Source organism: Acanthamoeba castellanii, assembly GCF_000313135.1.
Source record: "Acanthamoeba castellanii str. Neff unplaced genomic scaffold scf7180000084722, whole genome shotgun sequence".
NCBI classification, from domain to species: Eukaryota; Discosea; order Longamoebia; family Acanthamoebidae; genus Acanthamoeba; species Acanthamoeba castellanii.
In genome coordinates, this window is record NW_004457490.1 from 43,323 (window position 1) to 60,381 (window position 17,059).

General features: G+C 58.7%; 3 protein-coding genes and 2 pseudogenes across 3 annotated transcripts in view; 1 reads left to right on the plus strand and 4 right to left on the minus strand.

Annotated features, from left to right (window-relative positions):
- ACA1_154290 (uncharacterized protein) overlaps nt 1–1,214 on the minus strand; it is a gene marked incomplete at both ends in the record, with an annotated part of 4,630 nt that extends 3,416 nt beyond the window's left edge. The window contains 6 exon segments of the mRNA XM_004340536.1: nt 9–109; nt 210–279; nt 378–554; nt 572–740; nt 764–874; nt 1,108–1,214. Of these exon segments, the coding sequence (XP_004340584.1) occupies nt 9–109; nt 210–279; nt 378–554; nt 572–740; nt 764–874; nt 1,108–1,214 (735 nt within the window).
- Nucleotides 1,215–1,273: 59 nt separating this feature from the next.
- On the minus strand, nt 1,274–6,527 carry ACA1_154400 (RasGEF domain containing protein; the record flags this gene model as incomplete). The annotated part of the gene is made up of 14 exons (XM_004340537.1): nt 1,274–1,452; nt 1,537–1,811; nt 1,901–3,026; nt 3,124–3,473; nt 3,501–3,549; nt 3,628–4,547; nt 4,610–4,782; nt 4,876–5,027; nt 5,086–5,313; nt 5,421–5,559; nt 5,641–5,758; nt 5,841–6,042; nt 6,180–6,208; nt 6,298–6,527. 14 exons carry the CDS (start codon nt 6,525–6,527, stop codon nt 1,274–1,276), a joined length of 4,170 nt encoding a protein of 1,389 aa, XP_004340585.1.
- A 459-nt stretch (nt 6,528–6,986) lies between these two features.
- Nucleotides 6,987–9,149, plus strand: ACA1_154410 (uncharacterized protein; the record flags this gene model as incomplete). Its single annotated transcript, XM_004340538.1, has 10 exons — nt 6,987–7,449; nt 7,507–7,617; nt 7,677–7,794; nt 7,857–7,951; nt 8,025–8,052; nt 8,128–8,234; nt 8,351–8,408; nt 8,450–8,579; nt 8,683–8,896; nt 8,965–9,149. The coding sequence occupies 10 exons, from the start codon at nt 6,987–6,989 to the stop codon at nt 9,147–9,149; spliced, it is 1,509 nt and encodes a 502-aa protein (XP_004340586.1).
- Nucleotides 9,150–9,301: 152 nt separating this feature from the next.
- On the minus strand, nt 9,302–13,920 carry ACA1_154420 (annotated as a pseudogene).
- A 337-nt stretch (nt 13,921–14,257) lies between these two features.
- Nucleotides 14,258–16,642, minus strand: ACA1_154430 (annotated as a pseudogene).
- Between the last annotated feature and the right edge of the window lie 417 nt (nt 16,643–17,059).

Sequence of the window (17,059 nt, forward strand, 5' to 3'; positions counted from 1 at the left end):
GGGCGTACGTACGTAGAGTGGAACTCGGGGTCCAGTGAATGGACCTCGACGCCACGCATCAAGTACGGCAGGGCCTTTTCGTAGTTCTTTACGCTTAGCCATATCTTGCCTGCACACCACAGCTGTGCGTGAGCAAAACACTGTGGCGTTTGTGGACCACACGGACGCAAGCAAGCAAACAAACAACATAGGGAATGAAGTGGACGCACCCAATTGCAAGAGGCACATCTTCTGGTTTGGAATAAGAGCCAGCACTTGCTCGAATATGGAAACCGCGTGCTGTAGCCAACAACCGCACACAGAGACGCACACGACACACAACAGAGTAAGATCATAAAAGAAGCGAACAAGAAGACCAGAAGCCGAGTGGGCGGTACTCTATAGTTGCCCTTCTGGCGCGATTGCTCGGCGATGGCTAGCGAATGTTCGATGTACTGCCGCACGGCGGGATTGGCGGCCGTGCTCGAGTCGAGCGGGTCCGGCAGGCCAGGCGCCACCACGTCGTCGCTGCCCCTGTGTACGGAGTCAACGCGCGTGGAAGTGACGGTCAGCGCCTCGCGATGGAACGTACCCGTGAGTAGCATTCAACGCCGAGAGCCGCAAGGCGGACATGAGCGCGGTCGGATCGGACGACGCGGCGGACGGCGTTGATGAAGAGGAAGACGACGAAGAGGACGAAGTAGAAGTAGACGTGGACGTAGGCGTAGTAGCGGGAGTAGTAGTAGAGGCGGCAGTCGAGGCTGATGGCGCAGGAGCGACAGACTTCGACGGGGTTGCGGAAGTGGCTGGTGGCGAGGCCAGCGCGATGACGTAGAGGTCGGCTCGGTCGTCAACAGACTTGACCACTCGTGCGTCTTGCTTGTACTGCCGCTTCCTGTGGTACCGCAGGTGGGCAGAGCAAGATAACATGATTAAAAAGAACATAAAAGAAATAAAATCAAAATTATGTCGTACTTTTCGTTCATCACGGCGAGTGAGGGAGGTAGTGAGTGCCCTGCCGGTGCGTGCCGCTTGTTGTACGCCACCACGAATTTCTGCACAATACATCAATCAGATGATATAAATCAGATCTGATTGATATCAATGTTGTTAAATGATCGAGCGAACCGCACGTCTAAAAGGTCGCTAAAGGTGTCCGGTGCATCGTTGGCCAGCGTCAGGATGAGCGTGTACTCTGGCAGCCCGCTGCCCTCGAAGTGGAGGTACACCTTCATCTCCCGCTGTGCGAACAAGGAAAAACAGTTTTCTTTTTACTTTCTTTCACACCACGCAACTACGCTAGCTTCTTGGTCGGGCGAGAAGGCGGTGGTGCGGCGGGTGCGGTGAGATGGAGCCGCAGCTGCGGATGTCCGCAATAGCTTCGCTTCTTCTTGGAACGGTCCAGGAACTGCTGCGCGCTCTGGGTCAGGCTCTCCCGCGGCGCCACGATGAACGTGCAGCTTCCGTGCCCCGCTATGCATCAAGCGTAGGTTCACGTGAGTACGTGCGTGTGTGTCGTGTGTGTCGTGTGTGCCGTGTGTCGTGTGTGTCGTATACCAAGCGCAGAGCATCCAACTTCGAGCGCGCTGAGCTGGGTGACCGGGGCTTTGTCGCCCTGGCTTGCGCTCAGACACTCGTTGATGAATCCCGTGATGTAGCCCGCGCTCATGACGCACACCGGCGATCGCTTGCTGGTGGCTCTCGTTGACGTCGCCTCGTCAGCCCGCGACTCTCGCCTCTCGTGCGCGGCGCCTTTCTCCACTTCGCTCGACTCCGCCTCCGTCTGGCGTGTCTCCGACTCCTCGCGCGCCTTCCACGCTTCGGCCTCCGCGCTGCCCAGGCGTAGGTTTTAGTTGAGTGTTACGCCCACAGCACACACGCGACCGCACACACGACCGCACACGCCGAGTAGGTAAAGTACCTGCGGTGGACCACGAGTTTGAGGAAGAAGTTGGACAACTGGTCGGGAGCGGTGCTGATGTGTGCGTGCTTGGCCTGGATGCGCATCGTGCCCCAGCCCATGTGCGCCATCAGCGGCGGCAGCGTCAGCAGGCTCTCGAAGAACGACGGCGACGGCGATGACAACGCCGGGTCCGCGGCGTAGTGGCGCTGGTCGGTCTTGCCCAGGCAACAGCCAAAGTCGAACAGGAAGTTGGCCGCGATGACGTCGGCCTGCGGCTTCTTGACCGGGAGGACCTCGGACAGCAGCTGGAAGAAGCCGTGCGACACGGCCTCGGCCCGGAGAAACACGTGCCGGCGGCCGCCGATCGACACCGCCCCCTGGCCGGCGTTGAGCTCCTGCCGCCCGAACGCGTGTTCGGCCAGCAGCTCCCGGATGCGCTTGCCCTCGCTGGCCAGCACCTCTCTGTCCAATCCGGCCGACGTCGCCTCAATGCCCGCACCACGCTGTGCGGACTTCTGCTGGTCTGCGGCGGTGTCGCTGCCCCGGCGCGGCCTGGCCTCCGCCATTTTGGTTTCAGTGGCAGACGGCGTCGGGGAGATGATCACGCTCGATGACGACGCCGAGAGCGAGTTGCGACGCGGGCTCGGTCGCGCTGAACCCGCCGCGCCACCGCGCTCCGCTGCCACGATCGTGCTGCCCTTGGTCGTCGCGCTCCCAAATGCCGCCGAGGCCGAGGCCGGGCTGGCCGCAGGCAGCACCGGCGCCGGCGTCGAGTTGGAGCGGGGCGAGGCCATGGGCTGCTGGGTCCCAGTGGACGACGATGCCGGCACCGAGAGCGTGGTCGGCGTGCGGCTGCGCCACCGATTGATCAGGCCGCGGACCCCGTTGGGCTTCTCTGATTCTGCGCCATTGGTTCCGTCGGCCCCTGCGTTGCTGGTGCCCGATTGGCGGGAGGTCGATGGCCGATCGGAGGAGGAGTCGTCGGCTGTTGACACCTGGCTGAGGGCTTTCATGGAGTCGAGGAAGCGGTGCAGTATCACCCGGCGCCGTCGGTCGGCCGAGTAGTTGTGTTCGGCGCAGAAGCGGTCCAGGTGCACTGCCATTTTGCTCGGGTGGGCCACAATCACGCGGCACACATCATCCCCTGCGCGCCACACTCATCGATTAGTCGTGCGTCGTGCGTCGTGTGTCGGTCGTTGGTCGTGTCGTGTGTCGTGTGTCGTGTGTCGTGTGCGGCGCACCTCTGGCACGGCACATGACCTCGGCGGCGACGAGTTCCGAGTGTCCCAGCGCTTCGCACAGCCAGCCGCTGCTGTAGCCCGAGTTCATGACACAAACCGAGTGGTACGTGCTGCTCTGCTGTTGGTCCTCGTCCGCCGCAGCAAAGTGCGCGTGCGAGTGCGTTTCGAACGAGTTGAGGTGGTCCAGCTGCAGCGCCACGGTGCTCTCATCGCGCAGCAGCTGGTGGTCGTCGACGTTATTGAGCGCCACCACGGCCCAGCCCGCGTGGGCCATGTGCGCGGGCGCCGCGGCGAGCGCCTCGAGCCCCGGTGCTAGGTTCATCTTCTTGGCGAACACCCGCGCGTCGGACCTGCCCACGGCGTGGGAGAAGTCAAACAGTATGCAGTGCGCCATCTGTTCCCTCTGCTCCTTGCTGAGCGTCACCCCTGGTTGTGTCGTCGACGTGTCATCAGTCTTGAGTCGCGTGTGCGGTGGTGCGCACCGCCTTTGGGTGTCGTGCGTACCGCTGGCAGTGAATGTTTCGGAGACGGCGTAACAGAATTCGACTGAAAGCGCGGAGGCCCGCAGTAGAAGGTATCGCTCGTCGAAGATACTGACCGTGCCGTTCTTGGCGGACTGTGAGCACTCGGCGTAGTGCTGGCCAACAGTTCTCTCGGCGGTGCGGTAGAAGGGCTGGGCCGCCGCGAAGGGCTGGGGTAGTTGGGGCGGCAGCACGGAGGCGGAGTGCGGTGAGCGCGGCGAGGCGCTGGGCGTGGTCGAGCCCTTGGGGCTCTTCCGGCCCGAGACCTGGTCAGTCGCCGCCGCCATCGCCGCAGTGAAGTTGAATTTACGCAGCGACGCCCCGAGCATCTTGCGCCCCGACGCGCTCTCCTCGTCCTTGTTGATGAAGTTGTTGACCGTCTTTGCCTTCTCCTTCTCCGCCTTTTCTTTCTTCTTCTTCGACTTCTTCCTATCTCCGTTGAGCGAGGCGTCATCGCGGCTGACGCCGCCGGGGTGGTGGCTGTGCAGCCGGTTGACTTCGGAGGGCCGTCGCACGATCGTATCGTCGCGCAGGTTGTTGAGATCGTCGAACGACTGGAACAGGCGTGTCTGCGAGTTGGCCAGCGTGCGCGGCTGCAGAGTTGACGTCGAGCCGCTGCTGCCATCGCCCTCCTTCACCAAGTTGCGCCCGCGGCCGGTCTCCTGGTCGCTCCTGGGCGTGAGCTTGCCATCCGCGTCGCCGCCGTTGTTGTTGGCCTCCTTCTTAGATCGCACCTCCCGGCTGTGTCGCTTCCGCGAACTCTCCTCGCCACCAATGAAGGACCCGCCGCCCTCGCCGTCGGTAGCATCATCCTTGGGCGCGGTCGTGGTCGTGGCCGCTCTGGGCCGGCCCACCTGCGACCCCGAGTGCGACAGCGTGTCCGCTGTATCGACATCGGACGCACTGCGATGTGTCGACAGGGCATTAGCGGTGTGGAAGTGAATGGTGAGTGGTGGGAGCTGTACCTGCGATTGTTACGGCGTGCCCTTAGAGTCCCGTGGCCCATTTCCGAGCCGCTTCCCTTGCGCGATTTGACCTGGCTCGACTCGGTGCTGGTTTCCTGCGAGGTGGTGTCTTCGCTCGCCGGCTCCACCCACAGGCTGGGCTGCGATTGCAGCGACAGGGCGTACAACTCATCCTGCACACACGACACACGACACATGACACACGACGCGTGGGGAGATAAATCGAAAGAAGAAAGTTGAAAAAAATCTGAAGCGGTGGCACCTACCTCGTCATACATGATATCCATGGCGAGTGACGAGATGTACTGCTTGGCGTCCGGCTGCCCGGTTGAATCCAGTGTGTAGGACACGCTCTGGAAGCTTTTCACCTCGCTCACACGCTCATAGAGCAAATTTACATACTTGTCGTTGATTGCGCCTGCGCCCAAGGACCAGTCAGCTCTGTGTTGCGTGCGTTTCGGTGGAGAGAAAAATACCGTCTGGCAGGTACTTCTGGTTGCCGTCATTGATGAAGGTGAAGTCGCGCAGATAGATGCCAAAGTAGGGCAACACGGGCGTCTTCCGCTTCTTGAGTTCGCGCCGGTAGTGCCTGAAGTTGTGCTGCGGGCTCATCAGCGTGTCGATCTCGCGCCACTGCTCCTTCGCCTTGTCCGACACCCGAGCCCACAGGCCCTTCAGCCGCTGCAGCGAGTTGTGATTGAGCCCTGTGTGAAACGAGTACGTTTCAGCATCAATGTTAAAGTGGTTAGGCGTGTTGTGTGTGTGTGTGGTGCGTGAGGTGGCGCATTTTTATGCATGTGCAGGGTGATACCCGAGACGATCTCCATGAATGTGTTAAAGTTATTGAGAAGCAGGCACTGATTCGCCAGGCGAATGAACTTCTCTAGCACCTGCACCTGCAACTCGGCCTTTCTGGCCATCAGGATCTCCCGGGCCACCCAGTGTGCCACCTGAAAATTGGATAAAATTGGGGTTTCGGTGAGTCTCGAGCTTACGTCTATGGGCGTATACCAGGGGCTAATAGTACGCACCATGTTGTACTGTGCAATGAGCGGCTCGAACAGTGAGTCGCCGTCCTGGTTCTTTACGGTGAGTAAACTGCGGAGGTCCACGTCCCTGAACAACTGAAACTCGACCACCGTGAACTCTCTGTGTTGTTACCACACGTGGTTAGTGGCAACGACACGACCAACGACACGTGAGGCAAAAACAAAGTCAGACAGGAACGAACCTGGCGAGCGCGGGCTCGGGAATGTCCAAGAATTCAACGGGCTTCGATGCGGCGTCGTGCTTGGCGATGGTCTCCCGGAGCGTGTGGCTCATATCATATCGCTGGCTGTTGTGTCGCAGAAAAAGCAGCTTTATCTCGTTCGCCAGGCAATTGCCTCGAAGCCACTGCAGGATGCTCGTCCGCTGGCGTGCCGTGAAATCGCCTGCGCGTTTGTGCGGTTGCAGTTTGGTGAGCTGGGGCGCACGTTCTGAATTCAGGGAACTAGGGACGCACTGCCGTGTGCGCGACACCACGCCGCAATAAAGTTGTTAAGCCGGGCGAGTTCCTCCCCGCCCGTACTATCGCTCTTGGCGGTGAGTTCTGTATATCTGAAAAGCACACAAAATAGAAGAACGTTGCGCTGCAACCTTAGATTGGGGGAAAAAAGCAGAAAAAAGAACTTGAGCGGTTGTTGTACCGCTGTGCGCAGAGGTCGAAGAGGGCGGCAGCCGGCGCGCCGGCCGTGTTGAAGCTGGTGAAGAGCGGGAAGGTGAGTAACCACGCTTCGATTTCGGCCTGCGTGCCCTCATTGAGCACTCGCCGGTAGTATTGTACGAAGGCCGCCTGTTTGGCTGCCTTGTCACCGCATATTCCGCTTCCGTCGCCGCCGGTAGCCACTCCCGGTTCGAGCGCGTACGCGCTCTCCATTCTTACAATCTACTTCTCAAAATGAAAACACACAAGCCGCCTCTGGCTTTGTGGTGTTCTGTTTCTACAGCGAGTTCCACGTTTACCTCTCTTCTCCTGGCTGCCTCTATTATGGAGGCCTCATGCAATGCGCCTGGCAACGGCTCCCCGACAGGCTGGATCCAGACTGGCTCTGCTACTTTGCAGCAGTCCCACCACCCTTAGTCGACATTAATGCTCTTTTGAAGGGGGGAGTGCAAGTGTGTTTTCAGAGCGAAGGTGCCTTCGCTGTACCGAATTAGGGCGGAACTCGATCGAGTTGCTGCAAGGTAACAACTGGCGGCATACTCGAGGCAGCTACCCAAGACGCAGCCATTTGTATCCCACAGCGGAGAGGAAAAGAAAGGCTTAACAGAGAAAAGAGAAGGAAAAGTGATTTTATTTGGTATTTTCGCAACATTAGGATATCTTGCGGCTGCGATGGCTCGTGCGAAGCCGGCGAAGCGCTGCTCCAGGACTCCTTCGCTTCTGGTTTTGCCCATCATCTTCCTCCTCATCGGCCTCCAGGATATTCATGGAGGAGCCGGTGCCGAGGAGTTGAGTCTGGGCTCAGAATTCTATCGTCAGTTCGTGGATCTTGATGCTGATCAAAGCATGGTTGCCGCTCGAGCCGTCAACAGTTCTGTCAACGGCGCCTGCCTTCGGGATAACCTGGCCCCCTCGGTTGACCTCACCATTGGCGGCGCCTCCTCGGGGCCGCGAACGCTCAACCAGTACGACTGCCTGGTCTACGGCTTCACAGTCCAACTTGACGACCTGGGCGAAGACGACATCGTCTTCACCATCACCTCCCCGTCCTCGCCCACGCCGCGCTACACCACCTGGCGATTTTACCGCGAGGAGATCACCCTCGCACGCAACGACAACACCTTTGATCTCACCAGTACCATCTCATCTGCCCTCAATATAGTGATGTTGATCTCTAACAAAAACACGGCAGGTGAGGGCTTGAGCTTTTTGATGCCCAACTGCATGGCCAAGCTCACCAGGAGGTGGATCTTCACGCTTACCTCGACCGAGACCTACACCGTGAACCTGGCCACTGCCTACGGTACGTGCACAAGGCTGCAAACGGCTTTGGTTTTGGGCTTAAAAGGAGGCATTGCGCAGCGGCACCTGCGGATGAGATCGAGCTGGACGGGATCTCAGACTTTGTGGGCACGTGGACGACCACCAATGCCTGGCAGGTCTTCAAGTTCAACAGCGACAGCGTGCTGGCCACCCAGAGGTTCGCCGTTACTGCATTGCTCCGTTGAAATCCTGCCCTGACCCCTCTTCCTGCCATTGCAGCGCGACTCTGAACTTTGCATCGAGTACGTCGGAGATGACCATCTACACCCGGATAGGCGCATGCCCCACCATGCACTACACCTACCGATACTCGGGTACGCCGCCGACAGTCACCTTGTCCGCCACAACAGCGTATAACTGATGTGAGCGTTTGATTTTGACCCACAGTCGTCAAGCCAGACACTACTGAAGGACAGTACGTCCACCAAGCGCCAGTCTCTGTTCGGATTATCATCACCTGAGACTTCCATGTGTTGTTGGTCGCGCACAGGAAGAGGTTGGCGGTGAGCAACACGGACAGCGTGGTGTACATGGCTGTGGCGCCTCTGGCCGAAGGGTACTCGGGCACCGGCGACATCACCCTCGGCTACACTCTGGGTACTTCATCTCCTCCTCTTCCCTGGAATGGCGCTGTAACACTGATTCCTGACCTCAACTGTGCAGAGCCATCGGTCTGCCGGGAGTTGCCAACATCGCTGCCCTTCTGCTCTCAGGTGTACTGGCCCACGGTGGGCAACGACAGCCAGGCCCACGTGCGCACGCGAGACGACAGTGCCAAGACGTACATATCTATGTCACTTGCATTGATGCAGTTGCTGTATTTCTGAGGACATCAAAATGCTGTGGCTGCGGCTCAGGTTCTACGATGACACCGTGTTGGCCTACCCGAAGGTCAATTCCGACTGCCTGAGGGTCTTCAAGGACTTCATCTGCCTCACCACGGTCGCTCCGCCTTGTCGTGTGGTACTGTACCCCGCCGTACCTCCTGCACAACTTGAGCTCTTCCGCTAACCAGTGATCATGGGTGATTGTTGATTGCCAACAGGAGAGCAAGAAGGGGATTCCGTTATGTCAGGACTGGTGCGACATGGTCTACAGCTCGTGCCCCGCCCGATTCGTGAGCCAGGTGCTCCAGGCCGAGCTGCGGGATTGGTGCCTGAGGCCCGGCGCCGAGATCCGAAACACCGAGGCCCAAAGCAAGATCAAGCCACCCATCAACTGCTTCCACACGCCCATCCCAGACCCCATCGACATCTGGGGTACGCCAACGTTGCCTTGCAACGCCCAGTGAAGTGATTGGTGACTTTGTGCGGCGGAATGTGTGCAGATTTTACGGAGAGGCCTATGCGCAACCCGTTGATGTGGACGCTGGCCGGGTTCGGCGCCTACATGGCGGCGGCGCTGTGTCTGGCGCTGGCCGCCGTGGCCGTCTTCCTCCACATGGAGCGCAAGCGACGGAAGCAGAAGCGCCTCACGACCGCCCTTCAGCAGCTTGGCCTCGCGCTCGACTGATTCTCCTTCGCCACCTCCCGTCCAGCACCCCCCTCGATGCAGTATCAACATGTTCATACCATTCATACCACAACTTAACATTATCAAACATACTGAAGAAATTTTTTTGATTAGACAGTGTAGAAGGGGTTGGTATATACATGAAGAGAGGCCTAGGCCATGTCGACGACGTAGTTGGCCGGGAAGAGACCTCGTCGCTTTGTTGCAACGAGCTCGCCTTCCCACCAACCCGAATCCGACCTGTGCGTTCGCGTGTGCGATGTGTGTGCGTGCAGAGTGTGCGGTGCGTGTCAGCGAGGCCACGATGGAGAACAGTCGCAGAGAGACGTTATACCTCTGATGAACGATGATGACCTCATCGAAGACTAGGTCCAGTTCGTCGTCACGCTGCGCCTGGTACTCGAAGGCCACTCGTGCGCGACCTCCGCCACCGGCGGCCGGTGACGAAGCCGCGCCCACGGGCTTTGCGTCGGGTTGGCCGCGCGGCGTGAATAGCGGGTCGCCCGCCGCGTCAGCCACCTCCACATACACGCCCTGCACCAGGCCCACCTGCCCCTGCCGCTTGGCTGCCCCCGCCCCGCACCACGCGATGAGAACTTCGCACACGCGTGCGTGTGCGTGTCGTGTCGTGTCGTCTCACTTACCGAGGTACCACGGCTTCTCGTCGCAGTTCTCGTTCATCTCGACGGTGAGAGTGTCCCCCACGCTGCTCTCCAGCTCGTACTTGAACTTGGGTGCGTACCCATGTACGATTCTCGCCTGCGCGCGCGGTGGTGACGTGTCGTGTCAGCACCGATCTACGGTGCGTGGTGGCGGGTGGCTGGAAAAGACCTTCTTTTCGGTGCCCCGCGGGCACTGGGCGACGATGCGGGCCTTGAGCTGGGTGCTCTCCTGCTCGGCCTGCGCGAGCAGCGCCCGGTACCGCTCGACCTCGGCCTTCTTCACCGCCAGCTGGTGGTACAGCTCGCACCGGACCAACAGCGGCTCGGGCGGCGGCGGTCCCCCCGAGCTCTTGAACAGCGCGAGCTGTGTGCGACGTGTGCGTGCGGTGGCGTGAGTGCGTGTGCGGTCTGAGAACTATGTGAGGAATTTTTCGCACCTTGCCTAGACCGCTGCCTTGTTGGATGAGCTTCTTCTCCCGCGGCGAAGGCGGAGGCGCCCCTCGGGCCGGTGGTGAGGGCAGCGGGGTGCTGCCGACGATCGGCAGGTCCAAGATGGGCGGCGGAATGGCCGCCATCGCCAGCGTCGCCATCAGCGGCAGCGGCGACGTCGGTCCAGATGCAGCCGCGGCCGAGGCCGGTGGTGGCAAGGGCAGCGGCGGCAGCGCCGATGGCGCCGACGACGGCGACGGCGACGACTTGGAGAGCGCGCAGTCCCTGACGGGGCGCCTGGGCCTGCTATTGTTGTGGCTGTTGCTGCCAGTGGTCGTGGTGGTGCTTGCGGTGCTTGCGGTGACGGCCGTGACGTTGCTGGTTTGCTGTCGCAGGTTGGCGCAGGCCGATGGGGCCACCATCGCACTGTTGGACGAGGCCGACAGCTGGTGGCTGCGCCCCGCCGCGGGGCTGGTGGTTGTGGTGGCGCTGCGGGCCTCGGCCGCCATGGCGAGCACCGAGGGCGACCCGGGCGCCGAGTGCGTGGAGGGCGACGACAGGGGGCTGGACTTGAGCGAGGGCGCCGCGGCACCGGAGGCGGGCGCGGAGCGGGCAAGGGGCGACCCCCCGGCGGGGAGCGTGTGCGCGGTGGTGGTGGCAGTGGGCAAGTCGGGCAACGGGCCGCGGGTGCGGAGCGCGGACTGGAGCTGGGTCGACAGGCCACGCGTGAAGTTAAGATGCGCATCCGTCGGCATCGGCCCATCTACACAGACGCGCGTCACTTCAGTTAACAACCACCACCACCGCACAGCATCACCGCACACGACACGACACGCACTCAGTTTGTCCTTGATTCCTGCGCGCTCGATTCGGTCGCGTTCCTTGCCGCTGAAGGATTTCGCCTGCACCGAGGCCAGCATCTTGCTACTGTCGAGCAGCGACGACCGCCGGCTGATGATCCCGCCGCCGCCGCCGCCAGCAGCCGCAGCGGCGGCCGACTTCTTGTCCTCCCGGTCCTTCTCCTTGCGCTCGCGGCCCTCCTTGCTCTTCTTCTCCTTTTCCTCGCGGCCCTTCTTCTCCTTCTCCTTCCGCTCCTCGCGGTCCTTCTCCTTCTTCTCCTTCCGCTCGTCCCGGAGGCCCTTCCTCTCCCGGCCCGACGGCTCGTCGCCCGCCGGGCACTCCTTCGGGGCCAGCAGGTTCGCAATCGCCGCAAAGCCCGACGCCTTGGAGGGGAAAAAAACAATATATAGAAAAAATGTTAACCACCATCGCACACGCACACCGCACCGCACACACCGCACACAGGAGAGGGGAGGAAGGAACCTTGGCGATGGCAAGGGGCGAGTAGCGCGGGTCGGAGCACCGGGTGCTGTCCGCGTTGAACTCGTCGACCAGGATCCGCACGATCTCCATGTGTCCCTTCTTCGCCGCAAAGTAGAGCAGCCTGTGCGGTCATCATGGGACCGCACGCGTGTTCACATGAATCGTGCGTCGTGTGTTGTAAGTGTCGTGTGTGTTGCGTCGTGTCGTGCGTGTGTCGTGTTCATGAATGGCAGACGCACGTTCGACCCTTGGCGTCAAAGGTGTTGACGGCAGTCGGCTGCGCTGTCAAAAGCTGCCGGAGCTTGGCCGCGTCGTTCGATTTACAGGCCTGAGCCACCGGCATCGATTCTACGTAGATCACGCACCGAGCCAACAAAAAAGATTACAAAAATGTTGTCCATGTTTGTGACAGTATGTGGCATGTGTTGACTGACGTATTTCTATATTAATATATATACATATCTACGACGTACCCGCGGTTTTTCTTTTGCTGTCGGTGTAGAGCTTGCTCTGGGCGTCGATGTCCTCGCTCCACTGGCGCATCTCGTCGACGTCCTTGGCATAGAAGATCACCGTCACCCCCTCCTTCGATCGGATCAGCACCTGCAGATGGAAGTCCGCCAGCGCACTCGCACCGGGCGAAGTATCTCTGTTCCCAGGTTTCAGCAATTTCTCATTAGCTCTGGCCGTGTGTGTTGTGCGTGTGCGTGTGCGTCTGCGGTGAGACATGCTGCCGTTACCCGACGTTGATGATTGTAGGGATGGAGACCGGCCCGACGGAGCGCACGGTGGCTTCGAACAGGCTGATCATGGCCAGGAAGGTGAGCTGCTCGCCGCGCTCGCCGGCGGCCTCAGCCAGCAGCAGCGCGTCGTTGAACAGGACCACGAGGCACGGGACCTGCTGTCCGCGTATCGTCTTTCGCACCGTCCCCTCCTTCACAATGATACGACTCGGCTTGACCAGGCTCGCCAACTGTGACCAATGTTCATCAATTAGCCAAAGCACTTTGTGTCGTGTCGTGTCGTTGGTCGTGTCGTGTCGTGTCGTGTCGTTGGTCGTGTCGTTGGTCGTGTCGTTGGTCGTGTCGTGTCGTGTCGTATGAGTCATGGGCGTGCCTTGTCTTTCTTCTTGGCCAGTGCATCGCACTGTAGGTTGCAATGCAGCTGCCACAGCCGCTGGCGGTTCTCGAGTCGGCTCTTCGTGTCATTTACATACTGCGCGACTTCGGTGATCACCTTCTTGGCTTCCTGTAATCAATTGAAAGAAAAACAATGCTGAGCGCCAACAATACCTTACAGGCCGCGGGAAGAGGGAAGTGGGTCCAACATACATTAAGGTCGGCGAAGTCCACATGCGTGTCGTCCGTGTATTTGATCATCTCCCTCAGTAGCAGCTCATATCGAGGAATTCGTTGCACTGCAACAGTGTTAGGAACATGTCAAATATGAATTTCTTATTCTCTACATGTTGATCTACGTACCGGGCAGGATGAGCAGTTGCGACAGGTACCAGTCGCCTCGCACCTCTTCCGTGGGTCCTTTCCGCGACTGGAAGAAGGGCACAAACTTCTTGTTCTGTTGGAGGCCGCTCAGGAACTTGACGGTCGACTCGTAGTTGTTGACATAGGCCGTGTAGACTTTGAGGCAAGGCGCCTGTCGAGTTCGATCTGTTAACACACGACACTCACGACACACAACACGCGCTGATGGCACTACACACGCGACACAAGACACAGGGAAGAGGTGGTACGATGTTGAGGAGCACATCGCCCACTTTGGAGTTCTCGCTTTGCCAGTCGACAATCCGGGTCTGCAGCTGCATGAGGAGGTCCTCGTGGAGCTTGCAGATGATATTTACACCGGAGAAGCTCATCGTGAGCTCCTTGCCCGACACGTCCGGGTGTTCCTTCAGCAGCTGGGTCAGCGGGACCAGGTATTCCTGATACCACCGCCAAACCCACACAATGTTTACAGATATTTGACAAATGTTAAAGGTCAGTTTGTTGTTTTCTTCCATTATGATATATATTTCGTACAACTATATTGATTTACTGGTGTAGGTACTCAGCCAAACTGGAGAGGGGGGACGTACCGTGAGGAGGTATCGCAAGTTGTCGACGTAGGTACGCTCCGTGGAGTGGAGCTCCTCTGCAATCCTCTTGCGCGTGTTGTGCTTTTGTGCTGGAGGAAGAAAGGGAGTAGAGATTAGCAAGTCCACGTTCGTAGAAGAGGAGGAAGAGGAAGAAGAGGAACAAGAAAAGACCACACATGGGTCAAGTACCTTCAGGACCGCTGCGGGGGCTGGTCGAAGCTTCTGGTTTGATGTCGCCCGTGGAGGAACGTACTCCTCCCTCCATACTTCGGGGAGGCGAGACCCCGCCAACGTTGTCGTTGCTTTTGTTGTTGCCGGGGAGACGATGCTCACCCACGCTCGGACCCTCCATCTCGCCTCAAGACGGCGTTCGAGATCTGGTGTGAATACCAAATAAAACAGAAAATGGAAATAGAAATAGAAAAAACATCAAGTCTAAATAAGGATAGGCATGTACCAAGAAAGGCATATTGAATCTGGCAGTTTGTCAGCTGGTCGGGAGCCGAAGGCGTTAGCGAGCACACGACACGCACACAACTCGGAAGCAAACGAAGTCGGAGGAGCGAAAAGAAAGGTTGGATTGTTGAAAGAAGAGAACGCGCTCAAGCTGAATAGGTGTCGTTCTTGCCCGTGGCAACGAACAACCAATACTGGTCGTTCGGCAACACCAGAAACGTGTAGTCGTTCTCACCCCCTGGTGGCACGTCGCCAGCTCCATGTTCGTTCCTCCCCCTGCACACAGCACAGCACACATGACACACACACACACACACCACACCACACACACAGCACACAGCACACAGCACAACACAGGAGCAAGAAGGATTCAACAAATGGCTAAGACGGTAGATCGACCAGAGAGGGGTGTACCATGACAACGGAGCATCTTCGAATCCGGTCACCATCACCGCCGCCCAGGGAACAGTTTTGTTCGCCACCTGCACACGGTGAGTGCAGGGCATCAGATCCCGCAGTGCTTTCGGCGTGCGTGCGTGCGTGGACTAGTGGCTGTGTCGTCCGTACCAACTTTCGCGCCTTCGTGAGCAGGTCGTCGATGAACGCACACGGGATGAGGCCGCTCCACTGATAGTGCATGACCTTGGCGGCTCTGTGAAATCGGTCGAGCGACAGGAACGAGTAGGCCTGCTCCCTCGTCAACGATGATGCCAGTCCCCTGCAGACGGCCACAGGCCAGAGTCACGCACGCTGTGTGGTGAGCCGCGCGTGTCGACTGAAGACAGTATACAGTCAAGCCAAGCCGGAGAGCGCACCATGAAGCCTTGATGGCGAAGTGGCCGAGGTACTCGAACATATCGTGCAGGAAGGCGCGGGCCTCGTCGCTTCGTCTGCGACGGTTTGTTCTTCTTGCCCTTTGGACCCTGCAGCTGCATCTTCTTCATCACCTTCTCGATCTGGTCCATCTCCTTCCGCTTGCTGCCATCCTCGTCGTCGTCATCACCACTATCCTCGTCGTCGTCGTCAACTTCGATCTTGATCTGCATGACGTCGTCTTTATCGCCCATCTTTCCTTTCGCTTTCTCCTTTCCTTTCGCCGGCTTGGGCTTGGGCTTGTCGGCCGCCCGCGCCTCCGCAGCCGCACCGGCGGTGAAGAGGTCGGCGAGCAGGGCTTCGTCGATGATCGGCACGTTCATGTCCTTCAGCAGCCGGCTGGCCTCCTTGAATGCGAGCGGCTTGGACTTGACCGCTCGGGCAAACTCCATCTTCTTCGTCTTACCGCCTGCAGACCGTGACAGTTAGATTATTAATTAATTTCCTAATTTATTCTATATTATTGTTTGTTGTTTATTAATTTGTTAAAAATTATATGAATAATGGTGCTTGCGGGAGGGCACACGGTACCAACAGACCAGAAGGCCAGCAGTTCAACGTCGCTCAGTCGCCCGGAAAGACACCAACGCACCCTGAGATGGAAGAGCCATTGAGCTGTCGAACACACGGCACGCAAGCCGCGGTGCAATGGTAGCACGCACCTTTCATAGAATTTCATGCCCGGTACGAAGTTCGGCGCGCAGAGGTCGATGTGAATGTCTAAAGAAAGCAGGAAGCGTAAGGTCTTGTGAAGAGGCTGACATACAGCAGAAGAAGAAGAAGAAGAAGAAGTTGCATCAAAGCTGACGTACTGTAACGTTTTGTTGTCTTGAACACACTCTTCTTTCCCTCGAGGCCCAGCTGCTCGTAGGTCTCCTTGTCGACCGAGAGCACAAGGGTCGCCTTACCCTCGCCGCCTACCCGAGAAAGGGAGGAGAGATGGGTCAGCAAACCTTCGGTGGCCACCGAAGAGACACGGTCACTGGGCTTACCTAGCGGCACGATCGCGGCAACGTTGTGTCGGTCGATGCCCGTGCCCACACTGATCGCCGTGAACTGACCCGTCTTCATGTACCTGCCAATGTTGTTCAACAGCGCGATTGAGATTTTGTTTTCGTCAGTGACTGGCGGCAAGGAGAAGAAGGAGGGGCAGAGTGGTGCACACCTGGCGATGAAGTTGGGATGAAGAAGGTCCACCAACTGACACCGGAGCAGGTAGAAGAAGGGATCGTCGCCATCATCCGGTGCGGTGCCGGAGTGCTGACTGTCCCAGTAGCGCGCCTGTGCGCTCCCGGCGTTGAGCCCGGGCGCGAAGGCGGCGCTGATCTCGGTGAGCGTTGGCTTCTCCTGGCTCGCGTGGGGAACCACCACCGGACATACTACCTCAGCCTGCCCAAGAGATTAAATCGCGTAGATGAACATTAGAGATCTATGAATTGAATACAAAGGGCAGTCTGGCAGCGAGCGCAGATGAACGCGAAAGAAGAATGAGCAAGAGGATTTAGGAGGGCGGAAGATCCGCAAGATCGAATTCGAACCTTGTAGTTGAACCAATGCGTGTGCACGGTCTGGATGTGTGTTGATCGCGGATGCGCGAAGCTGGACCGCCACACAGTCAGCCGCGGCCCCTTCATCCGTGGCAATCCGAACGCCTCCATCTTCTGATGTTTGTATTTTTATTTTAGTGCTTTATTCACTATGGAGGAGAAGTAATTTCCGTGAGTTGAGTTTAATAGGGCTTTATTATTCGTCGCCAAGCACAGGCCACCACGCGTTTTTCTCGGCCTCGAACTCCTCATACGATGGCAAGCGCACCTTGAGCTTTGGCTGGCGCGTGAACAGCTCCTCCACCACCCGCATCTGCTCGTCATAGAGCTCGTGGCGGAAGTGGAGGCATGCTGGCGCCGCACCACACCCACAAGCGTCGTACTTTTTTGAGAGTTTGGTGCACGTCGACCGTAGTTGGTTCAGCGTGCTCAGCTTGAACTTGATGTGCCATGGGTTCACGCACCGTGAGTGGATTTTGTTGCCCGTGCCTCCTATCAGGCGCCAGAAACATTCACACAGGTGTGATG